The sequence below is a fragment of the Salminus brasiliensis genome, chromosome 1, assembly GCF_030463535.1.
Source record: "Salminus brasiliensis chromosome 1, fSalBra1.hap2, whole genome shotgun sequence".
NCBI classification, from domain to species: Eukaryota; Metazoa; Chordata; class Actinopteri; order Characiformes; family Bryconidae; genus Salminus; species Salminus brasiliensis.
Genome location: NC_132878.1, coordinates 57,031,020 through 57,055,292, shown reverse-complemented (window position 1 = coordinate 57,055,292; position 24,273 = coordinate 57,031,020). Strand labels below are relative to the sequence as shown.

At 39.3% G+C, this 24,273-nt stretch overlaps 1 protein-coding gene across 7 annotated transcripts in view; it reads right to left on the bottom strand.

Annotated features, from left to right (window-relative positions):
- Positions 1-24,273, bottom strand: part of syne2a (spectrin repeat containing, nuclear envelope 2a) — an 85,560-nt gene that overhangs the window by 12,339 nt on the left and 48,948 nt on the right. For all 7 annotated transcript variants that reach the window (XM_072682753.1, XM_072682775.1, XM_072682755.1 and 4 more), the window contains 31 exons: positions 23,665-24,231; positions 23,293-23,399; positions 22,845-22,980; positions 22,641-22,715; positions 22,066-22,218; positions 21,756-21,956; positions 21,499-21,600; positions 20,895-21,095; positions 20,511-20,672; positions 19,529-19,660; positions 18,455-18,660; positions 17,894-18,002; positions 17,272-17,454; positions 16,893-17,039; positions 16,442-16,618; positions 16,051-16,206; positions 15,106-15,258; positions 13,842-14,012; positions 13,030-13,163; positions 11,224-11,428; positions 10,295-10,477; positions 10,092-10,205; positions 9,787-9,941; positions 9,443-9,590; positions 9,020-9,114; positions 8,342-8,573; positions 7,980-8,174; positions 6,736-6,852; positions 5,930-6,085; positions 3,650-3,811; positions 2,482-2,648 (listed from right to left, as the gene is read on the bottom strand). In XM_072682753.1, coding sequence (XP_072538854.1) covers positions 2,482-2,648; positions 3,650-3,811; positions 5,930-6,085; positions 6,736-6,852; positions 7,980-8,174; positions 8,342-8,573; positions 9,020-9,114; positions 9,443-9,590; positions 9,787-9,941; positions 10,092-10,205; positions 10,295-10,477; positions 11,224-11,428; positions 13,030-13,163; positions 13,842-14,012; positions 15,106-15,258; positions 16,051-16,206; positions 16,442-16,618; positions 16,893-17,039; positions 17,272-17,454; positions 17,894-18,002; positions 18,455-18,660; positions 19,529-19,660; positions 20,511-20,672; positions 20,895-21,095; positions 21,499-21,600; positions 21,756-21,956; positions 22,066-22,218; positions 22,641-22,715; positions 22,845-22,980; positions 23,293-23,399; positions 23,665-24,231 — 5,201 coding nt within the window. The remainder of the gene's footprint in view (positions 1-2,481; positions 2,649-3,649; positions 3,812-5,929; positions 6,086-6,735; positions 6,853-7,979; positions 8,175-8,341; positions 8,574-9,019; positions 9,115-9,442; positions 9,591-9,786; positions 9,942-10,091; positions 10,206-10,294; positions 10,478-11,223; positions 11,429-13,029; positions 13,164-13,841; positions 14,013-15,105; positions 15,259-16,050; positions 16,207-16,441; positions 16,619-16,892; positions 17,040-17,271; positions 17,455-17,893; positions 18,003-18,454; positions 18,661-19,528; positions 19,661-20,510; positions 20,673-20,894; positions 21,096-21,498; positions 21,601-21,755; positions 21,957-22,065; positions 22,219-22,640; positions 22,716-22,844; positions 22,981-23,292; positions 23,400-23,664; positions 24,232-24,273) is intronic.

The following is a 24,273-nucleotide window of genomic DNA, read 5'->3' as shown; positions in this document are numbered from 1 at the left end:
TCAGATACTGAGCACACAGAGCTCTCAGTTCAAAAGTTGCCAGAGTGGAATAGTACTAGGGCCTAATTAAAAGAATGGGATGAAACAACTTTGATGAATAAGCATTTTTGATATTACACCCATATACATATATAACTATGTATGTATATTTACTATCTATAGGCAATGTGTTTAGGGAAATTAACAATTGCACTGTATTTGCAGAAATGACAACTGCTCTAAAACAACAGAATGAAAAGAAATTATTATAATAATTATAATGCAACGATGTTATTATACAAATTTAACAACACAGTACTAATATTTGATGGCTGCTATACACGTAGAGATGCATATTTAAGAAAAAAAGTGTCTCCTAATGTTTTCCAGAGCTGTATATATAAATACATAGAAAACCCATTATGAAATTACTGAAGAAGTTACAGCTCAAAAGAATTCCCAACATTTTGCCAAAATGTCTTATAAAGAAATTACAAGAATTAAAATGAAAAGAATTTACTTTTGTAGACTGTTCCCTTATCTGCAAAAATATTCAAAACTATTTTCTCAAATGGCTTTTAATTCCAGCAATATCACATTCATCAAAGATTCTCTGTCAATTCAGAGCAATGCTAGACAGGTAAAATATTAGGCAGTCAAAGCCTTACACTTTGACACCTCTAAACTGTGTTTCATTGAGAAAAGTAGAGACTAGATTCACACAACTAAAACCAACAACAACCTTTCAAGGAAAGTTTACAACTTACTTCAGAGTTTTACTTTAGAGTTCTCAAAGTAGAAAAAACAACATTCAAATTTCACTTCTTCTGAAAATGACAAAGTAGAGTAATCCACAGTGCCTTTTGGATATATAAAAACTATATTTTAGTATTCTGTTAGTCTACTTATAGATGTAATTTAGTGTTTAGTTGCAAAAGATTTCAAAGCTTCTACACAGTTTTGATATTAAACTATTACACTAATTATGTCATAAATAATTGGGTCTCCATGAACCAGTACTATTTTTCACCTAAATTATAATGAAACTATGTTTCTCCTATTCCTACTAGATAGAAGGTTAAATGCACATTGACTAACAATTGGTCATTGCTGCTATAACAAATATTGTTTTAAAAAGTGTCTTTGAGGCTCAATTCTTTTCTGAAAGCTGAGATCGAGTATATAGGTAAGACAAGAAAAAGAAGATTGGTCATGCTATGCTTGTCTGTTAGCTCCTCTCAGATGGAATCAAAGCACAGATGCTGACTGACGACAGCTGCTTTGTGCTACACGAGGATAATGCAGAGCATTTATATGGCAAAATCAGAAGGCGTACATCCTATTGTTGAGGACAGCAGTGACAGCATGAGTGTACAGGCCAGCCGTACCTACAGACGGCCTACCGTGACCACTGTGCAGCGGGGTCTGCACTGGCTGCCTGACCCCATTGTGTCCCTTAACATGATGGCTAATGAGAGATGACGGACTCCCCCCTGCCACCCTACCATACACATACACAGCAAATGCACAAAGGGCTGAGGACTGGCCACAACATCCTAACTGGCCATATGGCAAAGCCAGAGCATCCAGCACTGGTAAGAGCTAGCTAAATCCCCCTACTTCCACTACTAGCACCATCTGGCTGTCTCTGTCCACGTCACGGATTTGGGCTTTAGGAACGGTAACTATCTTATAACTATAAGCAAACTACCTTAGTATGCCTGGGATCATTCTGTAAATGTACTATTGAAGAGCAAAGTGAGAATTTGTGATAAACCTGACCCTGTTACCCTATTTTATAAATAAATATATTGTCATTAGAACAAAAGATAAAAGTTGTGGTTTGAATGAGATGAGTACTGGTCACATGTTAACTACACAAAACTTAAATATATGTAATAATCAGAAAGAAGAACACAGAATATGGAAATCTATGGTGAAAATGAGAGCATGTTAAAAACCTACAAATGCAAACCATTAGTTGCTGATCAAAAGCTTTGGGACAACAAAAGAAAACTCACATGCAAACCCCAAGTGTTTACACATAGATAAAGGTCCCATTCAGTTATCTATGCAGTGAATAAAGTGTTAAAAAAGTGGGTCATTATCTATTATTAGAAGAGTTCTTTAACTTCCTGTGGTGTACAAATGTTAATAGCTGTATTTTTAAAACTACACTGATTTCAAAGAAGACAATATGCTTATCACTGAAAAAAAAAGACTAGCCAAAATCAATATGGTTATTACAATATATAATATAACTGTCTATTATCGTATGGAATATAATATAATAGCTGAAGTTCTATGTATTATTATTATTATTATTATTATTATTATTAAGTCAAACAGCTGCTTTAAGCACATTTTATTCACCCAGTATGCAATTTCATCTAGTGATAAGCAATCTATTCAGCTGCTCTGTTTAAAAAAAAATAAAAAAGGGCCCATAAGCCACCTGGAAAGCCACTCATTGTCACATGCTTGCATGCCTGTTTTTCTCACCTGGCCTCAATGTGGTCGAACAGGTGCTGCCAACGGTCGTTGACATCACGCAGCGCTCCATGGATTTCAGCCTCTTTAGCACGGTCGCTGGCCAAAAGGAGTTGCTCCCCCAGCTGCTTCAGGTGGCTCTTATTCTCACTGAAGAGGTTAATCTCCTCCATGCAGTCCTGGAGTGACAACAACAATGTACTTCAGTCACTTCAGCCAGTATCTGGCATGTTTTACTCGTTAACACATCTACCTCAAACAAAACCCTTCACCATCCACACACTGTCCTGTTCTAGGCTCAGCAGCTGTCATAACCATACCCCAGCACTCAGGGCTTTCTCTCTCTTTCAGGCCAGCACTCTTGTTCATTTGAATTTGGTGAGGCAAAGACTCCCTTTGACCCTGCTGCTCCCTCTCTCCTTTCTCTGGCTTCACCTGTTTTGTTTGAATCGACCCGATTCGCTTTCATCAGCTGGCCATTGGCTGTTGCCACTGACAACAGTGCAGAAAAACAATGGCCACTTTCTGGTTTGTGATCATTACTCATACACCTCTGACCCAGCAAAAATGTTACGAACACTAAACTCTCTGCTAATGAGTGGCTTACAATTACTATGTAATGAGAGAGAGGCTACATATAGAAGCCCATTGTTCTGAAAAAAAAACAAAAAAAAAAAAACAAAGGGGTAAACAGTTATGTCCTACATACTACAATATTGAGTTATAATAATTAAACTAAACATCTAAATTATTTTTAGTTAGTTGACTTGGGCTGATGTTTGTGAGATTTACTTGAATTGCTTGGACATAAAATGATAATAAAAAACAACATATAAAAAACTATTTTTCTGGCTTGTGTGTATTTCAATAGATACAAACCTTAATCAATTACACATTTTAAAACATTAGGCTTTAAAGCAGTGTGTGATGTCTCCCATGGGAAAGCAGAGATCCCTTTATAATCCTTATATGGATGCTCACAATGCTGCACAACTGACCTATTTTCCCTCTCACCAACATACCATACCAACTTCCTAAAAGACTATAAATGTGCACCATATATTCTCCAAATGAAACATAGTAGTACTCTGATCTCTCTTAGGATGTATATATATCCTTTATTGATATTAGCAATATTTACAAAATGACATGTGACAATTTCAGCGTAGATGAGTGTTACCTTCTTAAGTTTCTCCACCATCTCCTCAACACTGAGGTGTTCACTGCTGTGGTTAACCTTTCTCTCCATTTGTGCTAGCCACTCGCATAGCTCCTTGTTTTTGTCGTTGAAAATAATCCATGCATTCAGACGGTCGGCAATCTCTCGTTTGTGCTGGGACACCTGCACACAGAGATAGAAATGAGAAATGAGCTAATGAACTAATACTCAGAATCAGGTTAGACAAACATGTACATCATTGACACATACAACAGCTTAACTTTCTCTTTAAATGCTAAGAAATTTAGAGTGGAGTACTATTGTGTTACGGTCTGAATGCTTCAGAAAGAAAATATGAGCTTGTCAAGACTTTTCAGGTTCTACTTTTATGGGTAGTGACTCTTAAACGGAAATCAAGGAGGACCACTTACTGCTACAACATAGTTTTCTCTTCTAAAGCCGTAAAAAAGGCTCTTGAAAAGATACGTCTAGGCAGCGCACCAATTGAAATGTGACTTCTACAATCAAACATTTCAGAACATTTCTAACTAACTGCAGGACTAACTACATGGCAGGACTAACTGTGTGAGACCTAACTCTTACAAAAAGCTAAAAGTGCTTTATATACAAGGGTCCTTTAATAAAACACGTATGTCACTGAGTCAGATAGATGTTCAATTGTTAAGCTCGGAATAAAAGTTATAGCCTGTATGGCTCCAAAGCACTAGCACTGTCTGGCAGTTCCTTTATTAGTATGCCCAAACACCATAGCCCAGCAGGGAACATTAATGAGGCTCTTTCACTTTCCCCTAGCCCCAATCTTATTCAGAGAGTGCTGAAGCTAAAGTGTACCCTTTTTTCATAGTTCCATCAACTCCGCACCTGGGAATGTAAAATAAGGCAAATTGACCTTAAGGATCTTTTTTCCTGCCATGTAAGTGGCAGTATTTATAAGCAGGGTGCTATTGAGTGAAATCACAAAGGAATTAAGGTTTACACTGAAATTTACCAGGTACACGTTTATAATGACTGACTGCTTCGTAAATTGAACCTTAAGCTCTGCAAAGGTCAAAGCACTAGGCTCATTTCACACCCACTGTTTTAATCATTTCACCTTTTACTGCAGTTTCATGAGCTGGGGGCCGTGTCATTTAACACAGCAGTTAACTATTCCTCAGAGACACTGAGCTCTATTGTTATTTCTGATGGCTCAAGAGGACCTGTGTTTCCTTTAGAACACACAATGCATCTGGGCCTAACAGACTGAACATGGTCCTGCCTAGCCATCTGCCATCCCATTCCAGTGACTGATTCCACCTGCAACCTGTAGTCCACTGACACAGAAAAACACAGCATCAGGGCATGGTTACCAATGAGCCAAACAACAGAACAGCTACACAATTAACAGAAATAACGTTTTATTGAACAAGCCTCTCTGTGTTGTCTAGTGAGAGGCTCCAAAGTTCACTAAAGGCCTCTGGCTAAAGTGCTGAATCCAAGGAGTGTCCTTTTTGTATTAACTGCTCCAGCCTACTGTTTACAGTTTGTGTAAGCCTTACCTGTACAATACTGGTCTGTCAGTAAGCCATTCAGGCATTTAAATTCATGGTCCAGCTGGACAGACACCTGCACTTTAAATGAAGTTACCCAAGTGCTCTAAACATATGACCACAAGAACTTGACATATATTAAAGAAGTTATTCATAAAAACAACCCAAAATATTAAGAAATGTACATGTGATGGGCTTTTACATTTGATCTTTATCAGACAGATAAACAAAGGGTCTTCAAAGTTAACTCACTCAGCTTTAAATTACTCATGACAACATAATCCAAAAGAGTTCATTAACACAGCAGTGCGGAAGTATCAGCACTTAGATGGGTGGCTTTTCACTACTGTTTATTTGCCACGCTCCAATAACATATAGAATGGACATCCTTCACAGAAAACAAAGCTTGTCAGCTTTAAACCAGCTTTAGAACGATTACTGTGACATTGGATTTTGACTGCAAACATACAAAAAAATGTCTATTAGCTACCTTATACACCTAAAGAGCACCCCAAACATTCTTGGTTATACTCTACACTCATACATAATGGCAAGAAGCACACATTTCATCCACATCCCAGTTTTAACTCTGTCTCTCTCTTTTTTTTCCTCCCATGTGGTGAAGTAGAGTGCTTCCCCCACATTTCCAGATGCAAAGAACCCAGCGGTGAAAGCATTGTGTGACTGAACAACAGCCCCCTGCCCCCCAGGCTACTTTTCCCTCCAATTCCCCCTCTCTCCATTCACTCACCTTAAGGCAAAGTTCTTCCCACTGAGAATGGAGTTCCTCCACCTGTCCCTGAAGTAGCAAGGCATCGGTGGGCAGCACATACTGGGACACGTCCGCCTTCATAGTGGCCAGATCCCTCAATCCTCCTGCCCACAGCTCCAGAGAGTCCTCATGCTCCTGCATAACACAGCAGCCGGCACCAAGTCAAGTCAAACCCCTTTTGCTGCTACGCGCTAAGCCTAGTCCTCCCTTGCTCTCTCTCTCCTTCTCTATGTCACTCTGTCGCTAGCCTGCGGGATTAAGGCCTGCTAGTTGGGACGGGGGAGGGGAGGAGGCGGAGGGGAGAAAATGAGGAGAGTGAAACAGGGGGGGAGTTTCGGGGGGAGGGGGGAAAGAGTACACACATAATAGCCCAATAGGGGAGGTGGGGGAAAGCCCCAATTTGTTGGTACTACTGATTTCACGTGCTTTTAGAAGTTCCTGCGTTTTCCCTACTGACAGATTATGCCATAGCACCTCCCTTTTATGGTTTGATCAAGAAGATTGCTGTACTTGCTGTAGAACAAGATTAGCTCAGCTCAAAAACATGATTTAATCAAATCAGATGTCTTGTATGGAAGACAGCCTGGACAATTGGTCGCTTAATGCTTCAACACAGAACAAAAAACTCTGCAAATGTTCTCACTCATTATTGTTGATGGGTGTTTAGAGTCTTACTGTTATTTAATTTCATTTGTCAGCATGTTACACACGGTAATATGACCTTCAGAAATCAGTCTAACAACAATATGGTTAAACACATTGTGTTTGCACTGGACCTTAAATACCTTGAAGAGCTTCTCTAGGATCTCTAAATTGTCCAGTGGTGTCTGCTTCAGCCTGACGTTAATCTCCTGCAGTCTGAGTGCACTCTCTGCAAGTCCAGCCTCACAGGTATTCCAGTTCTGCAACAAAGCAGGAGAAATCACATTAATGATGAAGAAGGTATGCAGCGTCAGGCTCTCTTAAATTTACCTAGGGGAATGAGCTTATTTGGTCAAGTACTGGAAAGACACAGAACAGAAATTTGGCATGTTGTAATTTTGAAATCTGATCCTCATTTCTAAATGTTGTGGTATACAGTATTACTGTTATATCACCCAAGCCTAGCATACAGCCAATTCATTAAAGGTAGAACTAAACTCAGAATTTTTTTCAGTGCAAAATGAGGCAATGTTAGCATTAGATTTGCCTGTACTCTGTTAGAGTGAGTTACAGGAGCGATTAAGAGACTAAACTGAAATATTCCACTCAAAATACAGTTATGCCTACAGAAAGCATGCAGTCTTTCAAACCCCTACAACTCTAAATCTCTCCCAGCTGAAGGGCTTGCATGTGAATGTGTGTCTGAAAACCTAATTAAAATGTTGGCTTGCTACAGTAGTCTGTAACTCGCAATTTCCACCAGCCTTTCAGGGTGATAAAACCCAGCTGCCTCATTTGTGGATCAAATCAAGATTATGATCTTCTGTCCTCTGACTGCCATACTACAGGAGAGAAACGCGCTAAAACGGAGTATGTAGGTCAAAGGCAGCTAAACGAACAGCTATGCGAACATCAATTTGGCACAGTGAACAAAGAATTCAGTAATGGATTTCACCACTACTGAGGTTCATAAAAGCTGTGTCATTTTTCGATTAGGTTTGAGAAGGATAGCCTTTGTGTAACTCAAGAGCTTTCAGAAATGTGCTATTCAACCGATGTAAAAACATTAGGATTAAACATTTACTGCACATAACATTATACCCTTAATCTAGCTGTAACAAACTCATCTCTGAAGGCAGAGTGAAAATCGTTGAAACAAAAGGCTCCCTTTTACTGATTTAGATCCATGTTCATGTGACATTTTAGCAAGTCCAGCGTTTTGTTGAAAATGTTGGTTGACACTTTGCCTAATCTAAGTTAAGTGAGAGATCCAATTATACTGTAATTTCTCTGCATCTATAATTCTTTCAGAACAGCATCCCATTATGCCAAAATGCATAAAGAGCGTCCAGAATGAGCTCCAAAGCCTGAGGTTTCGGTCACATACCTGAACGATATTTTCTGTGAGAGATTTTCTCTTCTCCACCAAAACGTGGCTCTGTTCCCAAGCTTCCTTCAAGGCCCCCAGCTCGGCACTCAACTTGGCCTGCGTTTGTGCATCTCCCACTAGGAAGATCTGCCTGCCTGTCTGTATGGTCTGACTGTAGAGTTCGTCATGCAAGCTCAGCTGTTCCTCAGCTTGCTAAAGAAACAATAGACACAAAGACTGTGAGAGATGGATAAAACTGTACATAAATTGGTGGTGATGCATCTTGTGATTGGCCAACTCAATCAAATAAAAGATAAGATTAACAGCTAAAGGAAGCTAAACTAACCGTCATATACAACAGTTTAATCATTTATTCTTACCTCATAGTCTTGAATAGACTGTTGGAGCTGTTGAAGGCTGCAAAGTGGCAAGCCAGCAGGGGGAAGTATAGGTTCTAGGTTACCAAGAAGCTTCCAGAGTCTTTCCATGCCTACACCATAGAGCCTCCATTTATCTGTCAGCTGATCCAAACTCCTGCTACGCTTCTGGACTCTGCGGAGTGTGCCTTGCCATTGCTCCTTCAGCTGAGTTAACTTTAGGATTAGATCTCTCCTAAACACCACAGAAACCAAGATCAGGCCCTTGATGTTGTAAACACTGTTATATTCACACACCTACAAACACACTGCTACTATACCCGAGATAAACGCTGACCTTGAACTTCTACAGCTGCTCAACAGCAAAATACTTAAAAAACAAGTCAGTAATGATTTTGTTTCATTTCTTTGTTGGCAGCACAGGCCATTTCATTTCCTGTGAGTAAGTCAGCTTGTTTCAGAGGTGAACTCTCTGGCACTCCCCCTAGAATTATGGTCTCAGCTGGATCTCCACAGGTGGAAAGAATGCTGCTGGAAAACCATGATTTTAATTGCTTCAGATCCCTTTCAAGAGAATATCTCATTATTTAATTTCCTAGCCATAGCAGTCAAACCCCACAGAAAGACAGTATATAAGGAGATATTCTGATGGATTCTGCCAGTATGTGCTTTGTTGCTCACCTATCCATTATCTGGCCATTTTCCAGAAGACTCAAAGCTTCATTAACTACAGCATCCAGGAGCTGCTGACCAATCATAACTTCCATCTTTAGCTTCTGCAGAGACACACAAGAGGAAAATACTAACATCAAATATTTGGCTTTTCCAAAATATGTAAAAAATATCCACCACCACTGATGAAATGGATTTCCATAAATGAGAAAATTTCTTTGATGCCAGCAATCAGTTCTGAAGACAATATTGTCCTCAAGAGCCACCAGCTATCTTCCCACGGACATTGTAGAGCACAGAGGAGCGTCATGAGTAAGAGGCAATGGCACAACATTTGCCTATCTCTGTAACATGATTAAAATCTGCCCAGAGCAACCGCTGTTACAATGTTGTAAATGTATATAGAAGAGAGAGAAAAAAAACATTTCTGACCTGGTGTATTGTGAGTTGCTCTCTTATAGAAGAATTATTTCCAGAAATGTCATTGAAAAGGCCAGACTCTACTTTTTCCAATAAATCCATCCATGCCTGGCATTTAATCTGGAAACTCTGAGCACACAACTCCTCACTATACATCTCCCTAAGAAAAGAACCAGAATATAATCAAAGTTCTCTCAGCACAGTGAAAGCATTTGTAACACATATAACCAACAAACATGGTGGCTTGCAAATAACAACTTCTGTCCAAAAACATAGGAGCATCGTCCAAAATAACTTATCATTCAAATAATTATCACTATTTTAAAGCATGCATTAGCCTTCTTAGCAGCACGCACCTGTGTCTGGCTGTGGCTTGAGAAAAGACCCGCACCCACTGTGTGTTAAGGACTCGCAGGCGCTTTACCATACAATTGCTGAGGTTCAATGTGAGACTGCGTTTATTCAACTCTCCAAGGTCAGGGGTCAGACCACTCTGCTCCAAAAGACTCAGCTTACAAAGCACAGAGAGAGAGACCAAGCAAGACCAAATGAATCAAATTGTGACATTTGACAAATGATAATCTGTTTTTATTCATTTACAAATAAGGCATTTTTAAATAGGCAGTTTTAAGACAGGAAAAATAAGGATCAACTGGTTCACCTTTTGGCGCTCTGTGTTTGCAGTAGTGGAGGTTATTAAGTTTTCATAGCTTTTCAGATGTTGCTCCAGTGATGCCAAATCAGTGTTGAATCTGACATGCTCTTCTAGCTCCTCCTATGGGACACACATGCAAAGCTATTCAAAGGAAGTCTTCCATTGGTTTTACAATATTCACACAACATAAATATAGCTAAATCCATTACCTGGAGCTCTACCCGCCTCCTAGCCAGTGCATGACCCAGACAAACAACATCACGTGAAAGCAACCGGGTCTCTGATTGGATCAGGGCAGTTGTCTGTGACTCCGTCTGTGCAATAAGAGGCTTAGAGGCCACCAACACTTCTGCAACACTGTTCTGCATGGCTTCCATTTCATTCTCCACAACCTGGTAAAGAGACCATTGGAATGTGTAAATGGAAATAACAGAGAGCAGGAGCAAGAGTGATGGGAAAAGAGAGAATATTTAATACCTTCATTCCTAATTCAACACTGTCATTCTGTGACTGATAATACATTACAAATGGAAATGGAACATAGCATGTATCTTTCCATCTTCAGCCTGTTAGATTTTGTCATTCATTTTTAATCAAAAGTAGGCAGGAACATAGCAACAATGTAGTTGTAGCTTGGCACACTTGCTTTACTTCCGTTGCTCTCAAAATGAGCTTACTGACTGAATGGATTTTGATCATTCTGTTTTTTTCTTGCTTTAGTCATCATGCTTTTTCAAATTCAATTCAGAGACGTAGAGGCTTGACATTAAACTAATCTCTCTCTCTTTGTGAAATAAAAGGGTGGGAGGGTCTGGAGAAGCAGAGTATAAGTACTTTGGGGGTATTTTTAGCCTTCTTAACAATGCCCTACGTTAACTCGAAACTTAATGTTCCACTGGATATGTAAAACATCTCTTCTCCAAAATCTACAATGTCTTCAAAGCTCAAAACCTTTTCATTTGCACTCTTTACGTTTTAATTATTACCATAATCGTTTCTATTGTTGCTCATACAGCAACATGAAACAGTTCCTATTTTCCATACTGTGCCCTTCGTAAGTTTCATTTTGATTTATTTTCATCCAGTGTGATTTGATTTCCTGGTGTGACTGTGATGCAAGTCTTGGTAAATCACTCACGCTGATGGCGTTGAGCCTGCAGTGAAGCAGCTCAGTGCTGTTCTCGCCTGTTGCCAGGGGGCTGAGGAGCCCCTCATACTGCTGCCATTGGTGGCTCAGGCACACAGTGCAGTCTCCATAGATCAGTCTGTACTCTTGCCAGAGACGCAGGACTTTTTGAGCCTTCTGCAGCTCCGCACCCACATCCTGGACCGCCACTTTCCACCTGAGGAACACACACATACAAGTACACACACATGCATCAATGCAAGGATACATTTACAAATAAAGACAAAAGAAGACTGTATTTCTGTCAGCCCACAGACTAGTTACGCTTCACTACTGTCTACTCAAGAAAACCTCAAACCGCAGAAAGAAAAATCATTCTGCTTGTAGACAGTTATGAGTTCCAGAGACATTTACCAAAATTCCCATCCAAAAGTGTCAACGTCCTCAACATTCACTTCTGTGAGCAATATTTACAGTGCACTGTGTTTGTACTAGTTATGTAAGATTAAATTTAATATGCAAGGCTATGGAAGGTTAATGTAATGAAGTATTTATACACCCAATGTGTTTATGCACAAATTAGTCCAAGAAGATTCCAGGAAGAACTTTGAGTTCATCAAACACAGCTCCCTCAAGTGTAACCTAAATCCTTCCTTCTATGCTTTTAACGGTGAGAGTGTTTTTTGTAGAATGAAAGCTGGTACTTGGATGTAGTAGAAGTATGTTGTAGGGCCCACACCTACAAAATATTTGCATTTTTCCACAAATGTTTGTGTGGTTTTATGTACCATTTTTATTTTTGATTATTTCATTATCCCTCAGGCTTAAACAGCCTGTTTTTGTTACTGTGCCTTTAACTCTCCTGTTGTGAACCCATTATAATGTAACACTCACTGTGTTACTTTAACAACATGTTCTAAGCTTAAGATGCTCTTTTATTTTGACTATAAAATCTGATAAAACATATTGTGTTATTTATCACAGACATGTTATGTCAAAGTTTAGAACATTTGATTTGATTAGAGTTTTTTTTTGTAGTGGCATAAAATAACATGTTGCCAGTCAAAAATGGATGGTATGATTTCTATTAGTAAATAAAATTACACAAAATCACACTTAATTAATTAAACTCAACCATATTACAAAATTCACAGGAAAAGCAGAATGATTGCTATGGAGATGCTTAAAAGCTGCTGTGGTAGCCCATGTGCTTTTTGAGTGTTATTAGTGTATTCATTTACATATAAAAAAAGATGTGCCCCTATTCATTCCTATGGGGAAAAATCTTACTATCAGACAATCTGGAGTTAGAACAGTGTTACAGTGTTTTAAAAACCGCAGAACGAGATGTTCTTCTAAAAAGACACACATTTAAACAAAGACAAATAAAGACTGTAGCCTGGATTCACATCCATCCATACCACCTACATGCTGTACACACATAAATGTGAGGGTGTGGGAGAGGACTGCCCATCTGATGTTTGATCATGTACCTGAAAATACTTATTATATGACATTTAATTATTATATTTTATATACTTATTATAGTGTCACACATTTGTTTAAAATAAAGTAAAATAAAACCGAAACACAAAATGAAAATGAACAAAATTTAACTTTTAAATTGGTCACATTTGACTTGACATTTGTGATTTTCTTTTGATCATTTGATCCATGTGTTTACATTGTGTGGACACTGTTGTGTTTTTCCTAATGTAGCATACAGTCATTGATCAAAGATGGGCTAAGCTCTGGAGCACAGAAACTGTTACAGCCACAACTGTTACAGACAAGGGCAAAATAGAAGTGATCACTGACCGTGATTTCTCTCGGCCCAGACGGTCACGCAGAAGTGAAGCTGCACCAGGGTGGATTTTGCCTTTCAGGTCTGAGCAAAGGCTGGATAATTTTGTCCAAACTTCCTCTGATCTCTGTAGCCCCGTCTGAAGCTCCTATGGACAAGAATTAGGCTCAGATGTCAAGAGTAATATTTAGAGAGTGAGGTATACATCAAGTAAGGCATCACTTCAGGCCTACACTCCTCCAAAGAAAGAAGTCATATGCTTCTGTATATATATATATATATATATATATATATATATATATATATATATATATATTTCAAAGTCATTCTCTTTGTTTAGCATTCTTCCAATCGCACTATATGTGTTAAAGCTAGTCTACTTTCTCTTTAATCGCTTAATTGGCCAGGATTTCCCACAGTGACTTCCAACTTTCACTCCTACAGATTCAGAATAACTCTGCATTGACTAATGGCTTAGTCCCACCATTGGGAGATCCAGGGTCCCTCACTCTTATCCCTCAGCTACACAGTGTGATCATCTATATATTGCTTATGTAACAGAACTTGTTGATAGTGGTCTCCATGTGCGCACATCTATCTAATCACACTGGCTCAACCACCTATGCGTCCAACAATTGTAGCATCCAGTGATGGGAAATTCTAGCTATTTTGTGTAAACTGGACATGACTTAACATTACAGTGGAAATTGGTTTAAAATGAAAAAAATGAAGTAAGCCTGGGAATAAAGAAAAATGTAAATAAGGAAAAAAGATCAAGTCCTTCCTTACTGAACTACATACATTTTTATACGGTGTAAGAACAAACCTCAAGTTCTTTCACATGTTCCTTGGTCTGCTGGAGTGAAAACAGTCGTGATTTGCTGCATTCAAGCTTATTGCAAATGCTGGCTGTGTGCACGGCTGCATTCCTCAGCTCAGTGTCAAAATGAATCCACTGATCTTTTAGAATGACCAGAGCAGCCTGTACAGCACACTTCTGGAGAAGTAGAGATGGAAAAATATGATAGATTAGATTATATGTACATATTTAAAACCATTTTTATGATTTTGCTTCTTAATTTTGTCATTACTTGTACTTATATATTACTTACTCTGAATCATACAACACTGGCATCATGGCAATCATACAAAGACTGACAGAGTGGTCAGATTTCTCAACTTAATCAGACTGTGTAAATGCCTTTCCTACTAAATCTCTTTTGTTGAGAGACAAGCTGGCACATCTTTACACAACACAGATTTCTTTTTCCAAACACATCCGAATGTAAAGTTAAAGCCATTTTTGAGTTTCAGACCCAATCAGAGCAAATTTTAGCAGATACTAAACGAGGCACTATATTTTGACACTTTTTAAATGATCTGTTGATATTTCACGCCAGTGCAGGTGGCCAATGTAAGTAGGTGCTTCCATGTAAATGAACACAGATACAATAACTTATGATCAGTGCAAAAAACTGGTTTAATTGGCATGCTTCTTGCATTAAAGTGAAAAAAAAGTTTAACAAGTTGTGTTTTGGTTCATTAGGTCAAAATATTTTATACAGGTCAAACTAAAAACTGATTTTTCTGACAAAGTATGCAATTATTTCAGAAAATAAATTATACTGAATATATAATATATCATAACATTTTTCCATTATTTCAGCTCACCCTGAATTTAGCGCTGATCGCATTATTGTAAAATCACAGTTTAATTTTACTCCGTACATTCTGGTAGTTAGGTAAATGTGTGCTGAATGTGACCTCTAACAGCATTTAAGCATCTCTGTGACATTCCTGCAACAGAAGCTAGTGTGCACATGGCTTACACAACCAAAATAGTTGTACAGTAAATATTATACATTTCCTTTGAACAGTAGTTGAAAAAAGTCAAATCATTATTTAGGTAAAAGCTTCTCTTTATACACCTGAGTGTTGTAAAATGAAAAACACCTAATTTTTGAAAGAGCAAGTTAGGGAAGACATTTCTAAGCTTTTTTCAAAGATTTATGAAAGCCCTCAAGACCAGAGTTGTCTAAACCCAATGAAATGTTTGAAATGTGTTGTGTTTTGTCAAAATAAGAAACTACCTGTTGTTTTAAAGCTTGCCACTGTTGAATGGTACTCTCAACCTGCAAGGTGAAGGCCTGATCTCCTGGGTGCTGTCCGTCCTTCTTCCCCAAGAGGTGAAGGGATTTCAGTTGCAGAAGCTCAGCTGATTTCAGATTTTGCTTTTTCTCATCCTGCAAAAAAAACAAAAAAAACAAAACACAACTCAAACATGACTGTCTGCAGAATTATGATACACAATACCACTGTACTGTGATACAAATGTGTTTGGTTATGAAATACCCTGATGATGAATGTTAATTGGGGAAAAAGCAATATGACTAAGAACTACAAAAGTGCACCTTCTGGAAGAAACACAGAATCGTTGTGCTGCTTAAATGGTTCCCACTTCCTACTATGCTCTTGCTATGTGGTATCTATAATGTTCCAAGTGGTTTCTAATGTGTTTTTAGCTGTTTGCTATGGCTTCTTTTGTGTTGCTTGCTAGACCTGGCTAGTACTTGCTAGAGGGGGGCTACAGTGTTGCAAGGTGAGTGCTATGCTATTTCAGGTGGTTGCTATGGTGTTTTTTTAGAGGTTGCTACTCAGTTGCTATGGTTTTTCAGATCATTGGTATTTGTCATGTGGTTGCCGTTGTACTCCATGTAGCTGGTTGGGTGTTTCTAGTGTATTTGTATCATCATGACATTTGAAGGGTGCACAAAGTATTGCACCATATTCATTTGTAAGGGAAAAATTATAGCAAAAATATGTTGCTATGTATGTAAGCTGCATATCCAATCAAAAGCTTGAATCACACAGTTAGACCAAACAATCTGGAGTGTTTACTTAAGTAAATGACTCTGGAAATCAGTTTTAAATTCCTGTGGGAGACCATTTTACATCATCACCAGGTTACTTGTCAACCACTATTACCCTATCAGCTAGGCCTATTGTCAATACTAGTCTAGTGTTCAAATACAGACCTCATAATTCTTTAAAGTTTGCTCTATATCTGTCCAGCCAGTTGGCTTCTCATTCACTCTCATCTTCTCTTCTTGCTCTGATATCCAGCTGTGCAGTCGCTGCAGGCGTCCCTCTCTGTTCTTGCAGTCCAGTCTTTTGTGTTCCATTTCATGTATCTAGATAGTAACAGCACATTTCACAAAAAGCACTTCAATAATTCTCGTGTTTATTTAAAATACACTTAAAACTCTTCTAAACTGGCCATCTTGCAAACTCTCTGCATACTTCACATATTACTCTTTTCATCCCTCAGCTTAAATGTTTTGTAACTCTCTCTGGAAAAGGGCATATGCTAAATGGATAAATGAAAATGAGTAACATGTAAGTGTTGGTTACAGTGCTAGTACTCACCAGGCTGTCAATCTTTCCCTGTAGGAGTGTCCAGCAGAGACTGAGATTGCCCAGTTGCTCAGCAAAGACCAAACGCTTGTTACGACTGGTAGAGTCTTCCACAAAGCTCACCTCCTCCACAGACTGTCTAAAGAAGTCTATACATGGTTGCCGACTTGTAACTTCTGCTTTACAGGCCTGAGGAAAACCAATAAATAATTGCAATAAGCACACAATATTTATTTATGTTACTATGGTATTTCACATTATTATTATTATTATTATTATTATTATTATTTAATAATAATAATAATAATAAAGAGCTAAACATGAAAAACCTGAAACCATGAAAGGGACCAGGCTTAGGGTTTCACTAGCAAAAAAAATGGAATTTTGAATGAACTGGAAAACAATAATCATGAAGTAAAGCAATTTAAACATAGAGGGTGTTGATGAAGAAGAAGATAAATACTTTCAGCCACTCCACAAGAGTGGTGAGCTCAGAGGCATCCTGGACAAGATACTCTCTGGCGCTTTCCTCCTCCAGTCTACCCCCCATGTGCTCCAGCCAGGAAGTCAGTTCAGCCATGACCTCACCACGATCCAGGCCTGCCAGCAGCTAGCACAAGGACAGAGGGAGTGTTTTTTTATGAGTAGTCATAACAATATTTGACTCACTGTCCTACACTTCACAGTCATTCTAGGAGGGAAAATATAACACCTAAACACTTTAATTAACAGCATACAAAAACATATACAAACCCCTAGGCAACTGTGTGCACTTAGCAGAACACAATAACAGCACAGGTGGTCATAGGAGTTCAATGTAAAGCATAAAAACTCCAACTTACCTGTTCCAATTTGTGCTGAACAGAGGGAAGGGTGTTAATGAGTTCTGTCCAGTTTTGCTCAAGCTGTGTTAAATGTTTGCGCAGTTCAGGAGCCTCAGTGTCTGACAGTGTCAGGACCCGCGTACCAGCTTTTACTGCATCAGCCTTCTGCACAGACCTGATGTCCAGCTCCTTAGAGAAGTCCTACAACACACCATTTCAAGCCCAGTTAAAAAATGTTTTAGCTGTCTGTTCAAAGAGTAGTTCAGTAAAAATTGGTTTCTTTAGCTTCGCACTGGAGCTAAAAGTTTCATATAGCTAACATGTACTTGACGTTTTTACCTCTTCAACAAGCACTGTGCAAATTCTATGCTTCCTATCAGTTGTCTAAACACAACAGAAAAAATAAAAGCTTGAAAACGTCTGCTACAACTCTTTGATTAATAAAGCACCATTGTATCCGTTTATATGGATAACAGCAAGTCAGTGTCAGAAACCACAAAGCAAGTCTGCCCAATAACAACAACATTGTAGGCTAGTGTGTAACAATTCAGGCATGTTGGCACAGTGATAATTACTTGTTTTCTGTGTCATGGAGCGGACCAGTTCACAATTTACATATTGAATATTAGCTGAAGATTACCATGAGCTTTGGCAGAAGGAGTTTCGAGTCACACAGGTTGTCCCACATCTGCACTTGTGATCGAGCAGTACCCATCCATGCCTCCAGGTCAGCAGAGATGCTTTGAAACCTACAGAGCAAGCACAAATACAGACACAAAAACAGAAAACCACATAACATCACTGTGAATAAGTCCATGAACTCATTTACGTAATGCTAATGTTGTTTGGTTTTTTTTGCTTTCAAATCATCAAGCAGTTTTTAGTCCTGAAAAGCTGGGGTCCCTCACAGGGATCTTCCTTTATAAACACACCTAATTCAACTCGGTTCAATCGATTTATTATTAGGATTAGTGGTTGTGCTTCGAGTAAGGAACAGTGTTAGACTTCTCCAGGGCACCCCAGGGCTGGTATTGGAAACCCTTGTGTTAAAGTAAGGAAAACACTAAAACATGCTGCACACCGAGTCTCCAGCATTGAGGTATATTGAGAACCTGCAATATACAGATGGAGCCTGCAGCTTGTTTTACTCTTTTTAGTGTGTGTGTGTGTGTGTGTGTGCATGTGTGTGTGTGTGCCACACCTATCATAGTTGACTCTCTTCTCATTTGTGCATTGGATTTCATACTCCAGTCGTCTGCTGAAAGCCAGCCAGTTTGCCTGCAGTCCTGACCCGGGACCAGCATGTGCAACTCTCTCCCAGCAACTGGTCTGGGACTGCAGTGTCCTGCCCAAGTCCTGCAGCAGCCCTAACTGAGGCTTGCTGTCCTCCAGGAGCCCTCGCAACCACTGTGAACCAGAGAAAAATATGGACAGCAGAAAAAAAAGAAAGCAGGTTAGACAAACAAAGTGCATTAAATTAAGAAAGCAAGAAAGAACAAAAAAACAACATTCATAAAAAAATCAAGAATGCAAGAAAGAATGAAAAATAGAAAGAAGGCCCTTTCATCATCTGCTTGTAGTACTAGCTCCCAGTCTCGCTCTCCCTCTCTGCATCCACGCCATCCCTTTCAGTGCTATGGCAACATCAGCCCCCTCACTTCTACCTCTTGAGGATTATGGAATGGGAATGAGCTCCGGATAAATCTATTACTGCCATCCAATAGGCACTGTTCACCGTTCTGCATGAGTCAATCGGACTGAGAAATGAGCTTCCGTAATTGTGGGAGAAGAAATAATACAAGAGCAACGGGCAGTAGAACATGAAGTTCTGCAGACATGGCAACCATCTTTCCAAGTAATTTGATTCGGAATAGAGTGTGCTGTAAAGGGTACCATACAGCCCAAAGCCAATGAATTCTTCACAAAGAAGAAAGTCCTCCTCCCCCTTCTCCTTCATGCCTCATGTACCAAAGCTGCTTGTGCTAGTTCATCAAAGGGCTTGCCAAATAACTTGTCTGAACAGGATGGACCTCCTCATATCCTCTGAATCACTGAGTCTAATGAGACAGATGAATGGCACCTGATAAAACTGCAATGAGAGCATGGTGATCATCAAACTCATAGTGGGAAAGCAGGAACTGGGTAATCAGGCGGTGTGTACTAAGAATAAGAGCTGAGGACAGAATCTTCACATTCTGGATCTTATCCAGAACAACATCATATGCTTCATCTTTTAACTTTAGGAAGTTAAATAACTTTAGGAAGTAGATCTCACTTGGTAGGCTTGCAGTCGTTCCTCAAGCTGAGGTTCATTTTCCATGTCCAGACTTTCACTGGGCATGGCTGCATGTAGCTCTTCCAGCTTCTTGCACAAACTCTTCTTCATCTCCTCATATTGAGACCACTCCTGCAGCCCGCACACAGTAGGATATGGGAAGAAAGAGTACACACAAGTCAATGACTGCTAAACACTGTCATTATTTTACATCAGTGGTGTTCATATAAAGTGCTAGTTGATGGTTTTTAAACTAGTTAAAAGGAGGTTTAATACTGTATTAATAACCATCCACCTTTTTCATCTTAAGGCTCACCACCTCAAGGTCCCGCACCTACTCTCATTTAAGACTGTGAAGTTTTTTGCAACCTACACAGTCATACACGATACAAATAGCAGGTGAAATTACTGTCACATTAAAATATGATAGGTTGGATCAAATGGAAAGATAAAAAATAAAAAATAAAATAAAAACAAATAGACAATATTGTAGGGATGTGGATTGGCGGCACCCGCAGCTTGGAAGAATTCACAGCGGGGCCAGCAGGCTAATCAGGCAAGCGGCTTCACCTGGCACGTGAGCTTCTGATGACTAAGACACCTTAGTACAATCCCCCCGACCCTTTCCTCAAACCGTCCTACAAATATATACACATACGATTTAAGAGTGGAAGTAGGCAGCTTTATGTGCAAAGTTCTAGATGAGAATGAGGATATGGTTATAAGAGAGTATAAAGTGCAGTGTACAAAATGTGCAAAAAGTAAGTGTGCTACACAATGCTGCTTTGGGATGGAGGCACAGAATGATAATGAATTATAATATAATATACATATTTGCAACAATTTTTCCATCAATTTTCCTGTACATTTTATGTTTGTTTTCTACAATATTTTTGCTCATATGTTGGAAACCACTGGAATTTAGTGTTTAGGTGTTTAGTGACTCAGTGGTTAGGGTTCTGTGCAAGACACACGTTCGTACCTGAATGTTTTGTTGCATGTGAGCTCCTTGCTCATGAGCCTTCAAGAGTAATTCAGTCACCAGACGGCCAACATCTCCTTGACCCTGCAGTGCCCCCTCCGGTAGCTTTTCAGACAGATGCAGGATCATCACATAGTAGCTCTTTAACTCCTGGAAGTATTTCTGTCAGCACATTAATTAAACAACAAAATAAAATCAATGATGGACTGACCTGACGATTGACTGTGGGCCTTCAGCCACACACAGTGTGGATTTTCTGGCCAATTCATTAAATCGCAAGATCGCAAGAATCACAATGATAAATAGGTAATAAAGTGTTTGAACATTCAGCAAGACATTAATAAAAGTCTTGGGTTGTCAGGGGTTTAACCTGTGGCTGTGTACCTTGTGTCCTCTGAAAAGGTTCTGGAGTTCACTGCAACTGTGAGACTTAGGGTTTTGGCAGTTTCGCACTCGTTCAGAGCCCAGGTCCAATAGAGCCCTCAAGACCTGTAGAAGTGAATGACAGCAGCGCTGTAGAGCTGCATTTTCTCTTACTGACCCCTGCTGCTCTCGCATGGAACTCCATACATTGCCCTGTCCTGTCTGGGAGGAGAGAAAGAAAAGAGAAAATATTTCCTTTTCTTAAACAATCATACTGAAACAATCACAAAATTCAAAATTATGACCACACAAAAGGGATGATACATATAATTAAATTATGATTAGGACCTAACACATGTCTCTTCTGATACATTCAAAACCAGCCACCACCTCTTTTCAAACTGCTGCCGATGCAGCATTGCCAGGCAGTCAACACGCTCAGAGGAAAGTGCTGGGTCTCCTGTTTATTAGTTTTAGAGGCTTTCTAGTTGTTTGGTTTTCTCTTTCTCTGCTTTTTGGATCAGTCATCACACTGACACTGCCAATATGACCTCAACAAAAGTTCACTTGCACCCACACTTGCATCCGGCCTTCACATCTCATTTGTTACAGGATGATAATTTACCTGTTTGCTGGACCGATCCTGAATATGGCTTCTTGTTTCATCCTGCTGAGTTTCTTTGGTCTTCAACACAGACACTGGGCTTTCAAGCAACTGTTCCCCAGTCTGTGCAACAAGAAATATAACTTCAGAACAGAAATTTACACTACTAATATGGTAACACAGTAATGAATTCTATGTTATCCATTTTATTTATGTTTATATTAATCTCAAAAAATCTTTTTAGTATTATTATGACATTATATAATAATAGAATTAACCTGAAGCTGGAATGTATGACCCAGCTGTCTGCTCAGCAGCTCATCTTGGGATGACAGGGCTCTCTGAGCGGATGATATATAGCTGTTAAGGCACTGCAGGCAGGAAGACACATCTGATGCCTCCAGACCAAATGCCTCAGTGATCTCTGAGTCCATCCCACTTATCTCACTGCTTACTGTGGTCATTTGTGCAGAAATACTCTGACGGAAGGAGAACTGGAGTCAAACTACAGTTGTATTGATGCTCTGAGGACAATGCATACGTTTTTAGGTGGTACTTTAGAACTCAGTATCATATGAGTGTTGTTACCTGCAGGTTTAGCAGATGGAGCTGGTAGGCTTCCCTGCTGTCCTCTGATGGAGTGTGTAGCATGTGAGTGATAGTGGAGAGTGAGTGACTCAGACCAGTCAGGGTATCACACAGCTCGGACTGAACAGTTTCCCTTTCGTCTGCTGCAGCAGCCTAAAGGAAATAGCCAGCAGAATCTCATGTTATTAAGAGACAAAAACAGCCTTTCTTACCTACTGTTTCGTGCCTACTGTTGCAGTCCTAACAAATCTTCATTCAGTTGATAGGACTGGTCATGCAGGTCAAGAATTGACACTAGGAATTGAAAGCAACCTAAAGCATAAAAGTGAATGTCTGAAGTAGACAAACAACATCCAGATGAGCCCATTCAATGTGACACAATCTGAAAGATGCTGGCTTTAACAACAAGACAGTGATCCAAAATGTAAAGCACAATCTAACATACATCCAAGATACTTTAAAAACACATTCTGAAGCTTTTTAGGGGTGACCTTTACAGTCATATGTCATTTACAAATCTACATATTTAAGTAGACATTAAACCTTTCTAAGCTCTGATGTACTGATGTACTCACGCATGCTTTTTGACGGATATGTCGAAGTCGCTCAGTATATCCAAGGATTTCCTGCATGATGGAAGGTCCTGTCACCTGTTGTAAAGGTAAAAGAACAAAATCTATTAAATTATGACTTTATAATGTTATAATTTATAAGCATACTTTATAGATGCATCAGCAGACACAAGATGTCAATATGTTTTATACAGATTTGACAAAGACCTCTGATGCAATTCTGTCCTGTGCAGTGTCTGAGTCCAACAAAGTCTGAAGTCTGAGCAGAAGCTGGGTCCAGTTGTCCCTCACTGTAGCCATTTCCACCAACTGTCCAGAAACACAGATACCCTTAGCACTGGACCTATATAAAAAGAAGAACTGCTGTTAGTGGTGCTTCAACCCTGATACCAGGGTACCCCTATCAATGTACACTAGGCAAAATCCAGTTTCTCTATTACAACATACCACACATTGACTGGATACAGTGTTTGAGGGCGTTAAAGATGACCAGAAATATTATATGTGCACAAACTGCTAGCTGTGCATGATTTCATCAAAGTAAAACAGGAACTAATACTAAAATAATGTATATAAATATTTATATTACAAGTATTTATTTTCACTGAAAATGTTGCAAATAATGTCTAATATAAAAATTGTGAATGTGTCATACCTAGCATTTGTTTGTGTCTGTTCTTCTAGCTCCAAATCAGAGATGCTGCCATGGCGAGCAATGGCCTCGATTAGATCTCTCTGCTCTCTCAGTTCACCCTGCACCTGCTGCAAGAGAAAAAGAATTAACTGTGTGCTCTAGTAAAGTTCATAGTTCATCATATCATGTATTAATATTATTTCACGATGAATGTGGGTTTACAAATATGCATGTTTTTAGAAATTTAGAAATATGCACTACAGTTTAAATGTTTTAGACATACAATTTGCAAAAAAGGCATAAAAACATAATATCTTATATCATACTGTTGCATCAGTATGATATAACATGGATACTAAGGATATAACATGGTGCAACAAAGCAATAGTTTACCAGAGCTGTATCATCCTGAGGACCAGTGTCTGTGCCTGAGTGAGACAGAACCAGTGTGGGAACTGAGGTCTCCTCTGGCTCACTGGCTTTGCTTGCTGTCTGTGGGACCTTACTAATTGCTGTGCATGCAACAGCTTCTTTCTCCGTGGAGTTAGAGGTGGACCCTTCCAGTTGGTCAGTTAACTTCTTTGGAATATCTGACAAAGTTTCCATGTTATTGGCCTCCTTGTCCTTATCTTTCTGACTAGACCTTGACACACACGTCTTTGTCTCTGTCTCTTCTGATTTAACCAAATTGTTCACGGTCAGTTTTTCAGGCTCCTTCGTGGTTTCTGCCTGTCTGATATCTTCCTCGGTTTCCTTATAACTTGTTTCAGATGGTGGGGCAAGCCTCACTGGTATGAGTTTCTCAAAACTTTGGGAACTGATGGTAGGCACAGAAGCAGTGTCTTTAGCAACTGTGTTATCTGGAAGGCATTTTGTGAGCTGTGAAGGTGAAACAGCATTTCCAGGTTTGGTCTCCGTTTTTAATGGTACAGAACTCTTTTCGTCCTCAGGAGAAGATTCCTGTTACAGGTAAGCCATATTAGTGATGCTTAGCTAAATAAT